The sequence below is a fragment of the Mus musculus genome, chromosome 7 (genome assembly GCF_000001635.26).
Source record: "Mus musculus strain C57BL/6J chromosome 7, GRCm38.p6 C57BL/6J".
Taxonomy (NCBI): Eukaryota; Metazoa; Chordata; class Mammalia; order Rodentia; family Muridae; genus Mus; species Mus musculus.
Window position 1 is genome coordinate 20,009,750 of NC_000073.6, and position 16,633 is coordinate 20,026,382.

Sequence of the window (16,633 nt, forward strand, 5' to 3'; positions counted from 1 at the left end):
GGTGGATTTCTGAGTTCGAGGCCAGCCTGGTCTACAGAGTGAGTTCCAGGACAGCCAGGGTTACACAGAGAACCAAAAAAAAAAAAAAAAAAAAAAATGCAGACCCTGGAAGAACAACATTTTTTTTTCTTTAAATGAAATGTTGTCAAGGATAATCATTTGATATGAAGGCACTGCATTTCCTCCATATTTCCCATGTATATATGTAAACATATGTAAATATGTCTATAGTCTTGCTTAGAAAGAATACAGAGGGTAGTAATTGGTGTTGACTGAGGAAAGGACACGTGAGTCATGAAAGAGGATAAAATGTTTGGTTTTGTGTTTGTTATTAAGCATAGAGCACCCAGTATTCCCAAGTGGTCTCCCATCCAAGTACTATCCAGGCCTGACCCTGCTTAGCTTCCGAGATCAGACAAGATTAAGCACAGTCTAGGCAGGATGGCCATAGACAAAGTTTTTTTTTTTTTTTCCAAGTTTTATATCTGCATTTACATTTATTGTATGGATGTTTTGCCATGCACATATGTCTGTCTGCTATGTATGTGCCTGGTCCCTGTGGAGGTCAGAGAGGGTATCAAGTCCACTGGAACAGGAGTTACAGTTACCACTCTGTGGATGCTAAGATTCAAATTCAGGTCTTCTGCAAGAGCAGCCAATGCCCTTAATCCCTGAGCCATCTCTCCAGCCCATGGATTTTCTTCCCTTGTTTAATTTGTTTTGTCATAGTGAACATGTGAATTATTCTGAGGTAGTTATTATAAAGGTCATGTTCTTGTTAAAGCAGTTGTCAGTTAGTGTAATAGGAGTTAGACGTGGCTAGTAGCTGAATACATTGGTTGCACTGATCCACTTATAAGGTGAGTTTTTTTTTTTTTTAATTACTTTGTGGGGAGAGTTTTTTTTTCCCATGAGGAAATTCTTCAATTTATTTTTTCCATTAAAAATGTTAACCATTTTAATTAAATATTTCAGCATTAATATGTCTCGATACAATGAATACTACTTTTAGATAAAGTAAGATTGAATTTTGTTCGTTATTTCTTTTTTTATTAGATATTTTCTTTATATACATTTCAAATGCTATCCAGAAAGTTCCCTATACCCTCCCTCAGCCCTGCTCCCCTACCCACCCACTCCTGCTTCTTGGCCCTGGCATTGCCTTGTACTGGGGCATATAAAGTTTGCAATACCAAGGGGCCTCTCTTCCCAGTGATGGCTGAGTAGGCCATCTTCTGCTATATATGCAGCTAGAGATACGAGCTCTGGGGGTACTGATTAGTTCATATTGTTGTTCCACCTATGGGGTTGCAGACCCCTTCAGCTCCTTGGGTGATTTCTCTAGCTTCTCCATTCGGGGCCCTGTGTTCTACCCTGTAGGTGACTGTGAGCATCCACTTCTGTATTTGCCAGGCACTGGCATAGCCTCATACGAGACATCTATAACAGGGTCCCTTCAGCAAAATCTTTCTGGCATATGCAATAGTGTCTGTCTGGGTTTGGTGGCTGATTATGGGATGGATCCTCGGGTGGGGTATTCTCTGGATAGTCGATCCTTTCGTCTTAGCTCCAAACTTTGTCTCTGTAACTCCTTTCATGGGTATTTTGTTCCCTATTCTAAGGAGGAATGAAGTATCCACCCATTGGTCTTCCCTCTTCTTGATTTTCTTGTGATTTGCAAATTGTATCTTGGGTGTTCTATGTTTCTGGGCTAATATCCACTTATCAGTGAGTGCATATCTAATGACTTTTTTTGTGATTGGGTTACCTTACTAAGAATGATATCCTCCAGATACATCCATTTGTCCAAGAATTTCATAAATCCATTATTTTTAATAGCTGAGTAGTACTCCATTGTGTAAATGTGCCACATTTTCTGTATCCATTCTTCTGTTGAGGGACATCTGGGTTGTTTCCAGCTTCTGGCTATTATAAATAAGGCTTCTATGAACATAGTGGAGCATGTGATCTTATTACCAGTTGGAACTTCTTCTGGGTATATGCCCAGGAGAGGTATTGCAGGATCCTCTGGTAGTATTATGTCCAATTTTCTGAGGAATCTCCAGACTGACTTCCAGAGTGGTTGTACAAGCTTGCAATCCCACCAACAATGGAGGAGTGTTCCTCTTTCTCCACATCCCCACCAGCATCTGTTGCCTGAATTTTTGATCTTAGCCATTCTGCTGGTGTGAGGTGGAATCTCAGGGTTGTTTTGATTTGCATTTCCCTGATGATTAGGGATGTTGAACTTTTTTCAGGTGCTTCTCAGCCATTCGATATCCCTCAGTTGAGAATTCTTTGTTTAGCTCTGAACCCCATTTTTAATGGGGTTATTTGAATTTCTGGAGTCCACCTTCTTGAGTTCTTTATATATATTGGATATTAGTCCCCTATCAGATTTAGGATTGGTAAAAATCTTTTCCAAATCTGTTGGTGGCCTTTTGGTCTTATTGACAGTGTCTTTTGCCTTACAGAAGCTTTGCAATTTTATGAGGTCCCATTTGTCAATTCTTGATCTTATAGCACAAGCCATTGCTGTTCTATTCAGGAATTTTTCCCCTGTGCCCATATCTTCGAGGATTTTCCCTACTTTCTGCTCTATTAATTTCAGTGTCTCTGGTCTTATGTGGAGTTTCTTGATCAACTTAGACTTGAGCTTTGTACAAGGAGATAAGAATGGATTAATTTGCATTCTTCTACATGATAACCGCCAGTTGTGCCAGCACCATCTGTTGAAAATGCTGTCTTTTTTTCCAGTGGATGGTTTTAGCTCCCTTGTCAAAGATCAAGTGACCATTGGTGTGTGGATTCATTTATGGGTCTTCAAATCTATTTCATTGATCTACCTGTCTGTCATTGTACCAGTACCATGCAGTTTTTATCAAAATTGCTCTATAGTACAGCTTAGTGTCAGGCATGGTGATTCCACCAGAAGTTCTTTTATTGTTGAGAATAGTTTTTGCTATCCTAGGTTTTTTATTTTTCCAGATGAATTTGAAAATTGCCTTTTCTATCTCAGTGAAGAATTGAGTTGGGATTTTGATGGGGATTGCATTGAATCTGTAGATTGCTTTCAGCAGGATAGCCATTTTTACTATATTAATCCTGACAATCCATGAGCATGGGAGATCTTTCCATCTTCTGAGATCTTTGATTTCTTTCTTTAGAGACTTGAAGTTCTTATCATGCAGATCTTTCACTTCCTTAGGTAGAGTCACATCAAGGTATTTTATATTATTTGTGACTATTGTGAAGGGTGCTATTTCCCTAGTTTCCTTCTCAGTCCATTTATCCTTTGTGTAGAGAAAGGCCATTGATTTATTTGATATATCCAGCTACTGCATTGAAGCTGTTTATCAGGGTTAGTACTTCTCTGGTGGAATTTTTGGGGTCACTTATATATACTATCATATCATCTGCAAATAGTGATGTTTTGACTCCTTCCTTTCCAATTTGTATCCCCTTGACCTCCTTTTGTTGTCTAATTGCTCTGGCTAGGACTTTGAGTCCTATATTGAATAGGTAGGGAGAAAGTGGGCAGCCTTGTCTAGTCCCTGATTTTAGTGGGATTGCTTCCAGCTTCTCTCCATTTAGTTTGATGTTGGCTACTGGTTTGCTGTAGATTGCTTTTATTATGTTTAGTTATGTGCCTTGAATTCCTGATCTTTCCAAAACTTTTATCATGAAGGGGTGTTGGATTTTGTCAAATGCTTTCTCAGCATCTAACGAGATGATCATTTTTTTTTTATGAATGAGGCAATTTATTAACCTAGCATCCTTTGTTCTAATGCTTCTTGTTGGCAGCTGCCACCTGTCCAGCGATCTTGTCCAGATCTCTCTGTCCCCGAGGTGTTAGCTTGCAGCCCCCATCTTGGTCCTTTTCCACCATTTTCAGCCCCTCCAGGGCTTGGAGGACTGGGCAGGCCACACTTTAAGAGCCTCTGCTGAAGTGGCTAGGTCTGACATCATTTCACAGCACCACCTCGGAGGTACAGGTGCTGTGCTGTGGAAGCAGCTTGTGTGTAGAACCAGTTCTCATCATATGGGGCAAGCTCTTTATGTTTGGCTAGCTTGTGTGTGTCCACCCATTTGGGGACTTTCAGCTTCCCAGACTTTTTGAGGAAGGCTGCCAGAGCTTTGATGAACTCCTGCTGATTAACGTCTTTTACAGTAACTCCAGGCATCATGCAGCCTTCGTGCTGCCAGCCAGGGGAAAGGGGATCATGTGGTTTTTGTCTTTGAGTTTGTTTAGATGGTGGATTACATTTATAGATTTCTGTATATTAAACCATCCCTGCATCCCTGGGATGAAGCCTACTTGGTCATGATGGATGATCGTTTTGATGTGTTCTTGGACGAGGTTTGTGAGAATTTTATTGAGTATTTTTGCATCTATATTTATAAGGGAAATTGGTCTGAAGTTCTCTATCTTTGTTGGGTCTTTATGTGGTTTAGGTATCAGAGTAATTGTGGCTTCATAGAATGAGTTGGGTAGAGTACCTTCTGCTTCTATTTTGTGGAATAGTTTGAGAAGAGTTGGAATTAGGTCTTTTTTAAAGGTCTGATATAACTCTGCACTAAACCCATCTGGTCCTGGGCTTTTTATGGTTGGGAGACTATTGATGACTGCTTCTATTTCTTTAGGGGAAATGGGACTGTTTAGATCATTAATCTGATCCTGATTTAACTTTGGTACCTGGTATCTGTCTAGGAAGTTGTCCATTTCTTCCAGGTTTTCTAGTTTTGTTGAGTATAGCCTTTTGTAGTAGGATCTGATGATGTTTTGGATTTCCTCAGGTTCTGTTGTTATGTCCCTGTTTTCATTTTTGATTTTGTTAATTAGGATACTGTCCCTGTGCCCTCTAGTTAGTCTGGCTTAGGGTTTATCTATTTTGTTTGGTTGATTTATCTATCCTGGTTTGGTTGATTCTTTGAATTGTTCTTTTTGTTTCCACTTGGTTGATTTCAGCCCTGAATTTATTTCCTGCCATCTACTCCTCTTGGGTGAATTTGCTTCGTTTAGTTCTAGAGCTTCTAGGTGTGCTGTCAGGCTGCTAGTGAATGCTCTCTCTAGTTTTTTTTTTTTGGAGGCACTCAGGGCTATGAGTTTTCCTCTTAGGTCTGCCTTAATTGTGTCCCATAAGCTTGGGTATGTTGTTCAGTTCCCATGTGAATATTGGCTTTCTATTATTTATGTTGTTATTGAAGATCAGCCTTAGTCCGTGGTGATCAGATAGGATGCATGGGATAATTTCAATATTTTTGTATCTGTCGAGGCCTGTTTTGTGACCAATTATATGGTCAATTTTGGAGAAGGTCCCGTGAGGTGCTGAGAAGAAGGTATATCCTTTTGTTTTAGGATAAAATATTCTGTAGATATCAATCAATTAAATCCATTTGTTTTATAACTTCTGTTAGTGTCCATGTGTCTCTGTTTAATTTCTGTTTCCAGGATCTGTTCATTGGTGAGAGTGGGGTGTTGAAGTCTCCCACTATTATTGTGTGAGGTGCAATGTGTGCTTTGAGCTTTACTAAAGTTTCTTTAATGAATGTGGCTGCCCTTGTATTGGAGCATAGAAATTCAGAATTGAGAGTTCATCTTGGTAGACTTTACCTTTGATGAGTATGAAGTGCCCCTCCTTGTCTTTTTTGATAACTTTGGTTTGGAAGTCCATTTTATTCGGTATTAGAATGGCTACTTCAGCTTGTTTCTTCAGACCATGTGCTTGGAAAATTGTTTTCCAGCCTTTCACTCTGAGGTAGTGTCTTTCCTTTTCCCCCGAGGTGGGTTTCCTGTAAGCAACAAAATGTCGGGTCCTGTTTGTGTAGCCAGTCTGTTAGTCTATGTCTTTTTATTGGGGAATTGAGTCCATTGATGTTAAGAGAAATTAAAGAAACTTAATTGTTGTTTCCTGTTATTTTTGTTGTTAAAGTTGGGATTCTGTTCTTGTGGCTGTCTTCATTTAGGTTTGTTGAAGGGTTACTTTCTTGCTTTTTCTAGGGTGTAGTTTCTGTCCTTGTGTTGGTGTTTCCCCTTTATTTTCCTTTGAAGGGCTGGATTCATGGAAAGATATTGTGTGAATTTGGTTTTATCATGGAATACTTTGGTTTCTCCATCTATGGTAATTGAGAGTTTTGCTGGGTATAGTAGCCTGGGCTGGCATTTGTGTTCTCCTAGGGTCTGCATAACATCTGTCCATGATCTTCTGGCTTTCATAGTCTCTGGTGAGAAGTCTGGTGTAATTCCAATAGGCCTGCCTTTATATGTTACTTGACCTTTTTCCTTTACTGCTTTTAATATTCTATCTTTATTTAGTGCATTTGTTGTTCTGATTATTATGTGTCAGGAGGAATTTCTTTTCTGGTCCAGTCTATTTGGAGTTCTCCAGGCTTCTTGTATGTTCATGGGCATCTCTTTTTTTAGGTTTGGGAAGTTTTCTTCTATAATTTTGTTGATACTTGCTGGCCCTTTAAGTTGAAAATCTTCATTCTCATCTACTCCTATTATTTGTAGGTTTGGTCTTCTCATTGTGTCCTGGATTTCCTGGATGTTTTGAGTTAGGATCTTTTTGCATTTTGCATTTTCTTTGATCCACTTAGACTTTAGCTTTGTACAAGGAGACAAGAATGGATCAATTTGCATTCTTCTACATAACTGCCAGTTGGGCCAGCACCATTTGTTGAAAATGCTGTCATTTTTTCACTGGATGGTTTTAGCTCCTTTGTCAAAGATCAAGTGACCATAGGCCACACAATATTTCTTAATTAAAAAGTTTTTTTAAAAAAAATTTATTAAACCTAGGGCAAACATTGTTCAAAAATATCCAGTATCAGTATCTTACTATTCATACAGAGGTTCTCACAAGGACATGGGTTTACATTCAGACCTGAGAAATGTCCCTTGGAGTATATGGTGGTAGGCACAAAGGCAAACATTGTCAACCCTCTTTGACTCTATTGATGAACTGTTCTTTTTATTGACTTTTTCTTTTCAGTTGGTTACCAGTCCCTGTGACTGTGACCTTAGCATTAAGGTTTTTGTTTTGTTCGGTTTGGTTTGGCTTGCTTTGCTTTCCTTTTCTTTTTTCTTAATTTTTTCTTATTTATGTGCATTTTATACATCAAACATATTAATAATACTGAGTATTTTGAGAATCTGATAATACATAAAAATTTGTTAAACTTTTATATTCATATCCTTTCATACCCTAAAATATCATTAATGAATATTTAATATTATCCATAACTGAGGATCCTATATTCAATGTTGAGTACTAAACTGTTTCAAAATATACAAAATATTCTTTTGGAGTTAAGCATAGTAAAAGATCATGAAATATTAAAAATGAATCATTAAGAAATATATTCAAAAGCCCTTATATGGTACCACCTGACATAGAGAGTATTTAAAATGCATTATATATCTGTGTACATTATCTAATAATCATTTTACTTAAAAAAATCATTAGTGTTTCTAGGAGAGAAATTATTTTATCAGTAAGTATATTTTAAAAATTTCAAAATAGCAAAAACTCTTTGAAGTTGAACATTAAGAAAATGTTAATTTCTAGCATAGTGAGAAAAATTATCAATAATATTTCTATGATGTTTGTAGAGCATATTAATATTTTCTTTTTTATTAGATATTTTCTTCATTTACATTTCAAATGCTACCCGCAAAGCCCCCTATACACCCCCGTAATATTTTCAACTGTTAATATTCAACAAACAAAATAATCATTTTAAGATACATTTCATTGTTATGTTTCCCTTTTAATTACTAATTTTATTAATTTGGATACTGTCTCTGTGCTCTCTGGTTAGTTTGGCTAAGGGCTTATCTTATCTTGTTAATTTTTCTCAAAGAGCCAGCTCCTGGTTTTGTTGATTCTCTGTATAGTTTTTGTTTTCTTTTTCGTTTCTATTTGGTTGATTTTAACCCTGAGTTTGATTATTTCCTGCCATCTACTCCTTTTGGGTTTATTTGCTTCTTTTTGATCTAGAGCTTTCATATGTGCTGTCAAGCTGCTAGTGTAAGCTCTCTTCAGTTCCTTTGGGAGGCACTTAGAGCTATGAGTTTTCCTCTTAGGACTGCCTTCATTGTGTCCCATAAGTTTTGGTATGTTTTGCCTTCATTTTCCTTAAATTCTAATAAGTCTTTAATTTCTTTCTTTATTTCTTCTTGACCAAGTTATCATTGAGTAGAGTGTTATTCAGCCTCCATGTGTATGTGTGCTTTCGGTTGTTTTTGTTGGCATTTAAGACCAGCCTTTGTCTGTGGTGATCTGATAGGATGCATGGGATTATTTCAATCTTCTTGTATTTGTTGAGGCCTGTTTTGTGACCAATTATATGGTCAGTTTTGGAGAAGGTACCATGAGGTGCTGAGAAGCAGGTATATTCTTTTCTTTAGGATGAAAGGTTGTATAAATATGTTAGATCCATTTGTTTCATAACTTCTGTTAGTTTCACTGTGCCCCTGTTTAGTTTCTGTTTCCATGATCTGTCCATTGCTGAGAGTGGGGTGTTGAAGTCTCCCACTATTATTGTGTGCTTTGAGCTTTAGTAAAGTTACTTTTATGAATGTAGGTTCCCTTGCATTTGGAGCATTGATGTTCAGAATTAAGAGTTCATCTTGGTAGATTTTTCCTTTGACCAATATGAAGTGTCCTTCCTTATCTTTTTTGATAACTTTTGGTTGAAAGTTGATTTTATTCGATATTAAAATGGCTACTCCAGCTTGTTTCTTGGGACCATTTGCTTGGAACATTGTTTTCCAACCTTTTACTCTGAGGCAGTGTCTGCCTTTGTCACTGAGGTGGGTTTCCTGTGTACAGCAAAATGCTGGGTCCTATTTATGTATCCAATCTGTTAGTCTATGTCTTTTTTTTTTTTTTTTTGGAATTGAATCCATTGATGTTAAGAGGTATTAAGGAAATGGGATTGTTACTTCCTGTTATTTTTGTTGTTAGAGGTGGAATTATGTTTGTGTGGCTATCTTCATTTGGTTTTGTTGAAAGATTACTTCTTTCTTGCTTTTTCTAGTGTGTAGTTTTCCATTGGCTTGGCTTTTCAAGATAGGGTTTCTCTGTGTAGCCCTGGCTGACCTGGAACTCTCTCTGTAGACCAGACTGGCCTCAAACTCAGAGATCTCTGGCTGCCTCTGACTGCTCTGAGTGCAGGGATTAAAGTTGTGTGCCACCAGTGTCTGGCCATTAATTTTAACACATGCTTCATATAAATTATAGTGAAAGGATGAAGGATGAATCCATATATATCTGAAGGAAAGATAGCGTAATATCAATAATTTTGAGCCTTTTGAAGTTGTTGAGATTTGACACTCATCTAATTATTCCTCAGGTATCACTTATGTCTTTGTTTTGAAGATTATCAAGCTCTGGAATCTGAGATCATTGTTGAAGATGGCGGGCTCATCTGGCTATGGCTTGCTGAAGCTTCTGCAAAAACTGAGTGATGAGGAGTTCCAGAGATTTAAAGAGCTTCTCAGAGAAGAGCCTGAAAAGTTTAAACTCAAACCAATATCCTGGACGAAAATCGAGAATTCTTCCAAAGAAAGCCTGGTAACGCTATTGAACACACATTATCCAGGACAGGCATGGAATATGATGTTAAGCCTGTTTCTACAGGTCAATCGGGAAGACCTCTCAATCATGGCTCAGAAAAAGAAGAGACGTAAGTGAGAATGGGGAGAAAGGGGGAATGTTGGGAACTAGCCTTGGCTGCTGGCAGGGCATGGAGCCGGGTGGAAACAGGAGCAGTGAAGGGAAGGAAGTCCTTTGTTTCATGGGAGGCAGGATAGAGTGGAAGCTCATCTCTGAATGGCTTCTCCTACTCTAACAATCTTTCTATTGAAGGCTTTGTTTATGCACAACATTTCCTCAGAATTTTTTTTTAAATTAAGAAACAAACATTAAGCTTTATATTTATTTTTTTATTTAATTTAGTTTTTAATTTATTTTTTACATTCCATATTCTATTCCCTGCCCCATCCTCCCTCCAACTGCTCCATATCCCACATCTCCTCCCCACCCTACCCTGTCTCCATGTGGATGCCCCCATCCCCCACCCCACCTGACCTCTAAACTCCCTGGGGCCTCCAGTCTCTTGAGGGTTAGGTGCATCATCTCTGAATGAACAAGGATCTGGAAGTCCTCTGCTGTATGTGTGTTAAGGACCTCGTATCAGCTGGTGTATGCTGCCTGGTTGGTGGCTCAGTGTGTGAGAGGTCTCAGGGGTCCAGATTAATTGAGACTACTGGTCCTCCTACAGGATTACCTTTCTCCTCAGCTTCTTTCAGCCTTCCCTGACTCAACAACAGGGCTCAGCTGTTCATTGGTTGAGTGCAAATATCTGCATCTGACTCTCTTAGCTGCTTGTTGGGTTTTTCTGAGGGCAGTAATGATAGATCCCTTTTTGTGAGTGCTCTATAGCCCCAGTAATAGTGTCAGGCCTTGGGACCTCCCTATTTTATTCATTGATTACACAGCTTTTCAAAATAAATTTTCTTCTAAAGTCTTCCTTGATTACATAAGAATATCAACAGAGGAACAAAGCAAGCAGACAGCAATTTTATGAAAACTAAAAATTAACATTATGATAATCAAATTCCTTTTAACTCACTATCTTCTTTCATAAGATTGATGCTGTAAAGACTTGCAGTTATAGAAATGCTAGCCAGGATGACTCTATTTGAATTTGATTCTGTTTCCGTTTGGCACAGAATTAATAGATCTGAAGTTATTTCCTACTACCTGTTATATCAAACTTGGCTTTCTACAAAAGTCCAATCTCTCTGACACTTATTTAATTCTTCCTTTCCTTCCTCTATATTTATTTTATGTTTGGCATAAGACCATTGCCCCCCCCCCCTTTTTTTGATTCTTAAAATATTGTGTAGCTCCTTGATTAAGCAAAGGGAGTCCATCAGAAAAGTTCTGGTCTGACAAGTGTGTTCAGGAAGGCAGGAAGTTCAGTGACCCAAAATGCCTTCCTCAGTCATGAACTCCTGTTTCAATATGATTCCTAACTTTAATACAATTCTGTGAAGAACAAATGAACATCAGGATTCCTAAATCTCCTCACTTTTATCTTCAGGAAGTTACCAAGGCTTGTCATTAACTGTATGATCACAATCTCTTCCTATTCATACAAGTTCTTTAGTTCTGAGGCTGAACATAAAAGCCTAGTGATTCAACTACAGTTTGTCTGCTTCTAAATTTCCCTAAATTTTTCTTCTTCAGTAATTTTCTTAAATCCTCTGTCTCATACTAACTAATAACACTCTTTAATCACCTAAATGTTTCTTAAGTAAGTAATATTTCTTAAGAGCTCATTTTATGTAGAACTGTTTATTTTGAGGAACTTTCATTCATTTCATTCTGGTTTGCACCAGCTTTTTGTTATCACAGTTCTAGCTTTCAGAGAGTATCCTTTAACAGCAAGAAATATAAGTATAGCAAAAGGTTTGTTGCATGTTGGTCCAGTGTGCCTCTGTCCATTGAAACATATTTGCAGCCCAACACTAACAATTATGTGGAAATATAGGACATCTTTTTTTTTCAAAATAGAACAAAAAAGTAATAGATTTAAAATTCCATGCAAATACCAATTCTCTGTTTTGAAAAGGTATTTGAGTATTTATATTAAAGATATTTGAAAAATTAGATGAGTATTTTGCTTATACATATGAATATGCTCCACATGCAAGCAATGCATGTGGTGGCCAGAAGAGGGCAGGAAGCCCTAGGGCTGAACTTAACAGTTGTCAGAGGCAATGTCTGTGCTGGGAACTGAACCCAGATCCTCTGGGAGAATAGCAAGTTCTCTTAACTCCCTGAACATCTCTAACACACCAATCACTGATGCAATTCCCAGTAAATCCCAGAGAAGACTGTAGGCTCCTGCCTTCTGAAAGCATGGTACAGAAGAAACTCATGAGAAAGTATTCAAGTGTGTTATTGTTCACATGCTGGCTGCATGCTAATTTCCTTCATAAATAACCAGAGAAAGAAACACCTTCTATCAATCATCTTTGACTGAGGACATTGATCCAAATACGTTAAATAACATATCTAAAACTATGAGATGCATACAGTTTAACCCAGGGCAACACCCTTATCAGGATTCTTACCCATAGACTTAAAACCCTATAATCCCCAAGTTGGATTCACTGCATTTTTACCCGAAGTAAATCTTGCTGTGACTAAGCATAGAATTTATAAACATATTTATCAAATTGAAAAACTATAAATAGAATGATTCTTAAATGCCTTACTGAAGATAGGAAAGTTTTAAACTGAATAGCAACATTCTGAGTCCTAACTCATAAAGTCATTTACAAATGAAGTACTTATAGATTTCTCCTGGGAGGTACCATGTCCTTTGTAAATTTATAATGCAAGAAATACGCAGAACAGCAGAACACAGGCTTTACTGTAGCTGTTGTTCAAAGGCAAATTACCAGTTTGGTCATAATGTTTTTATAGGCAATATATCAAATATATTATAACCCCGGGTATGGGGAAACAACCAACTGAGGGTCTGGGTTTTAGGACCTATGTTGGGTACCAAGGGGATATGTGCTAGTTGAGTTCCTTTTCTTTTCTTTTCTTTTCTTTTCTTTTCTTTTCTTTTCTTTTCTTTTTTTAAAGATTTATTTATTTATTTATTTTTTGTATATGAGTACACTGTAGCTGTCTTCAGACACAGCAGAAGAGGGCGTCAGATCCCATTACAGTTGGTTGTAAGCCACCATGTGGTTGATAGGAATTGAACTCAGGACCTATGGAAGAACAGTCAGTGCTCTTAACCGCTGAGCCATTTCTCCACCCTCTGAGTTCATTTTCCATGTGAATTAAGGCGTGTAAGAGCAGGAGTAGTCTAGGGAAGGTGAATGTAAAATGTATTGGCATTATAGATTTTTGAGGAAGAGAAGGGGTCCTACATATGGGACACAGTATTCACACACTGCCTTTAGCAGTGAGTTGCCACTTTTCACAAGCATAGAAAGTGTTGCATGCAATATTTTTCTCTATTTAGAGGTGTAGTCATAGAAAACTGGTTGGTTGATTGGGGTTAGAATGGGACCCTAACCATGCTTTGTTTGTGGTGTCATAAGAAAGGAAAACCTGCATCAGGTGCAGGTGAAGGAGATGGGAAGTTGTTGTAGGGGAAAAGGTAGGTGGCTCTCCACCCTTTTGATTCTCAGGAACAATGGCCTTGATGGTGATACAGATGTGTAGGTCATTCATTAGGCATGTATTTATTTAAGAAATACTGCAATTCATTCTTGGGAGTATTCTATTCCTAATTGTCCTGTATTTTGATTTCATCCCACTCAGATAAACAAACTAAATACAAAAAGTTTATGAAGACTACATTTGAAAGGATATGGACATTGGAGACCAACACTCATATACCTGATAGAAACTACCATTTAATTGTAGAAGTCCAGTACAAAGCATTGCAGGAAATATTTGATTCTGAGTCAGAGCCAGTCACTGCAATTGTAGCAGGTACAACAGGAGAAGGAAAAACCACTTTCTTAAGAAAAGCAATGTTGGATTGGGCATCAGGAGTTTTACTGCAGAACCGGTTTCAGTATGTTTTCTTCTTCTCTGTCTTCTCACTTAACAATACCACAGAGTTAAGCTTAGCCGAGCTTATCTCAAGTACGTTGCCTGAATCTTCAGAGACAGTGGATGATATTTTATCTGATCCAAAAAGAATCTTGTTTATCCTGGATGGATTTGATTACCTGAAATTTGACTTGGAACTCAGGACAAACTTGTGCAATGACTGGAGGAAGAGGCTGCCAACACAAATCGTCTTGAGTAGTTTGCTACAGAAAATAATGCTCCCGGGATGTTCTCTGCTTCTTGAATTGGGACAAATAAGTGTACCAAAAATCCGTCATTTGCTGAAGTATCCAAGGGTGATAACTATGCAAGGATTCTCTGAGCGGTCTGTAGAGTTCTATTGTATGTCCTTCTTTGATAACCAGAGAGGCATAGAAGTAGCTGAGAATTTAAGGAATAATGAAGTACTCCATTTATGCAGCAATCCTTATCTATGCTGGATGTTCTGTAGTTGTTTAAAGTGGCAGTTTGACAGGGAGGAGGAAGGGTACTTTAAGGCTAAAACAGATGCGGCTTTCTTCACAAACTTTATGGTGAGTGCATTCAAATCAACATATGCCCATAGTCCGTCCAAACAGAACAGAGCCCGATTAAAGACCCTGTGTACCTTGGCTGTAGAAGGAATGTGGAAAGAGTTGTTTGTCTTTGACTCTGAAGATCTCAGGAGGAATGGGATATCTGAATCCGATAAGGCAGTGTGGCTGAAAATGCAATTTCTCCAGACTCACGGTAACCACACTGTGTTTTATCATCCTACACTACAGTCATATTTTGCTGCCATGTTCTATTTCCTCAAACAAGACAAAGACATATGTGTCCCAGTCATTGGAAGCATACCTCAACTTCTAGGAAACATGTATGCTCGTGGCCAGACCCAGTGGCTCCAGTTAGGCACATTTTTGTTTGGACTCATCAATGAACAAGTCGCCGCCTTACTCCAACCATGCTTTGGCTTTATACAACCCATATATGTAAGACAGGAAATCATTTGTTACTTTAAGTGTCTTGGTCAACAAGAGTGCAATGAGAAACTGGAAAGATCCCAGACTTTGTTCTCCTGTCTGCGTGACAGCCAGGAGGAAAGATTTGTTAGACAAGTGGTGGATCTACTTGAAGAAATTACTGTTGATATTAGTAGTTCAGATGTATTATCAGTGACTGCATATGCTCTGCAGAAATCCTCCAAATTAAAGAAACTTCATCTGCATATACAAAAGACAGTTTTTTCAGAAATCTACTGCCCAGACCATTGTAAAACAAGAACTTCTATAGGCAAAAGACGGTGAGTAGATCTCTGAATCTTGTCTACTGTTGTTCAATATTTGCCTTAGTGCCCAGTGCATTATTTTATAGATGTGTCCGTGCTGTATCCACATAAATTCATGATGAAGTCAGAGGAAGATGTGGGGAGTCTTTCTGTATTGTTCTCTGCCTTAATTCCTTGGGAAAGTCTCTCACCATCTTGATCAGGCAAACTGATCAGGAAGATACTAGGATCTAACCGTTTCCATTTTCTAATGCTGGGCCAACAGCCTCAAGCAACCATGTCCACCTTTCAATGTCAGTACTATGGATCTGAACTCAGATTCTCTTGCTTGCACAACAAATACTCTTACCCATCCATCCCTCCTCCTAGTATGGTAAAGTTCTTTTATGCCTCTGCTTGATTGTTTAGATGACACAGTCAGAAAGGCTTCCTATTGGGTTTTCACATTGTTGTTTGGAGCTGTGTGGCTCCAGACAGCCATGTCTTGACTCCCTCCATTCACACAAAGAAAAAAATTGTCACAGGGCCAATATGAGGTGGAAATGTGAGCAACTTCAGTGCAGTGTCTAATGCTTGTCTTCATCCATAGTATGTTTAGGGTGTCCTGGTGAGTACATTGAGTTGGTGGTTATACTAAGTTGCTCTAGTTGACATGCCTCACATCGAATTAAGGTCGTGAGCTCCTACAAATGTGGTCTTTCAAATGTGTAAGTCTTTTACTGGACATACTAAGTAGTTCCCTCAGGACTCCCAAATATCTACCCCAATTCAAATAGAAATCATGTTTTGTCACTAAAACAAGAGGCACTAGAGAACCCAGTAAAGTTGGACACCTTCAGCAGTGGGTCACAGATAGTAATAGTGATTCCATAACCAGATTCAGTTCTAGTTTATCTCCTCTCAGGCCATGCCTCTTTATTATAATTTTTTCAGTGCATTGATGTGTAATTTCATTCCTATATATAAAGCATCCGGGTTACTCTCACTTTCTGTTCAGTTTGGTTTCCCTTCTACTTCATCACCCTATTTCTTTACAAGTTCCTTTCTCACATTGACATCTCTTTGTTTTGTCAGCTATGGAGCTGAACGAGGGTTAAACTCAGAGTGCCTAAGGGTTTGGAACTGAGCATTAGACCCTGGTGGGCTCACTTGTGGAAACAAAATGGTGACTACTCCTCCCTCAGAAGCCAATGGTTAAACCGGAAGGGGTAGACCTCTCCTCGCTTTATTATTGGCTGGTATCAGGCCTGGTCTTTTACAGGACAATTAAGGCATCAATAGCTGCTGTGGATCAAGATTTCATTGTCTATGGCCTGAAGATGGCATTTTGTATTCCACAGTGCTCTCTCCGTTCCCCTCTCTCCCCCCTCTCCTCACCACTCCTTACATCTCCTCTCTTTGCCTCTCCTCCCCTTACCTTGTTCATTTCCTGTCCTTTCTTTCTTTAAAAAAAGATTTATTTATTTTCTTTAATGTATATGAGTGTTTTGCCTGCATGTATGTTTATGTACTTTGTGAGTACAGTGCCTGTGCAGTCCAGAAGAGGCCATTTAATCCTCTGGGACTTTAGTTACAGATGGTTGTGAGCTTCCACATGGATTCTGGGAATCAAACCTTTGACCTTTGCAAGAGCATGAAGCTGTCTTAACCTCTTAGGCATTTCCTGCCCCAAGGTCACTTTGTTAATCACTATGTGTGTTGATCCATT

At 38.5% G+C, this 16,633-nt stretch overlaps 1 protein-coding gene and 2 pseudogenes across 6 annotated transcripts in view; 1 reads left to right on the forward strand and 2 right to left on the reverse strand.

The window, feature by feature from the left end:
• Positions 1 to 16,633, forward strand: part of Nlrp9b (NLR family, pyrin domain containing 9B) — a 71,550-nt gene that overhangs the window by 18,357 nt on the left and 36,560 nt on the right. For 4 of the 6 annotated variants that reach the window (XM_006539939.2, XM_011250564.1, XM_011250563.1 and 1 more), the window contains exons 3-4: positions 9,387 to 9,693; positions 13,362 to 14,940. In XM_006539939.2, the coding sequence (XP_006540002.1) occupies positions 9,423 to 9,693; positions 13,362 to 14,940 (1,850 nt within the window). In that variant the 5' untranslated portion in view covers positions 9,387 to 9,422. Of the gene's footprint in view, positions 1 to 9,360; positions 9,694 to 13,361; positions 14,941 to 16,633 lie in introns of all 6 variants that reach the window. The other 2 variants (XM_006539938.2, NM_194058.2) reach the window with 1 other exon arrangement.
• Positions 335 to 453, reverse strand: n-R5s152 (annotated as a pseudogene).
• On the reverse strand, positions 3,785 to 4,184 carry Gm8432 (annotated as a pseudogene).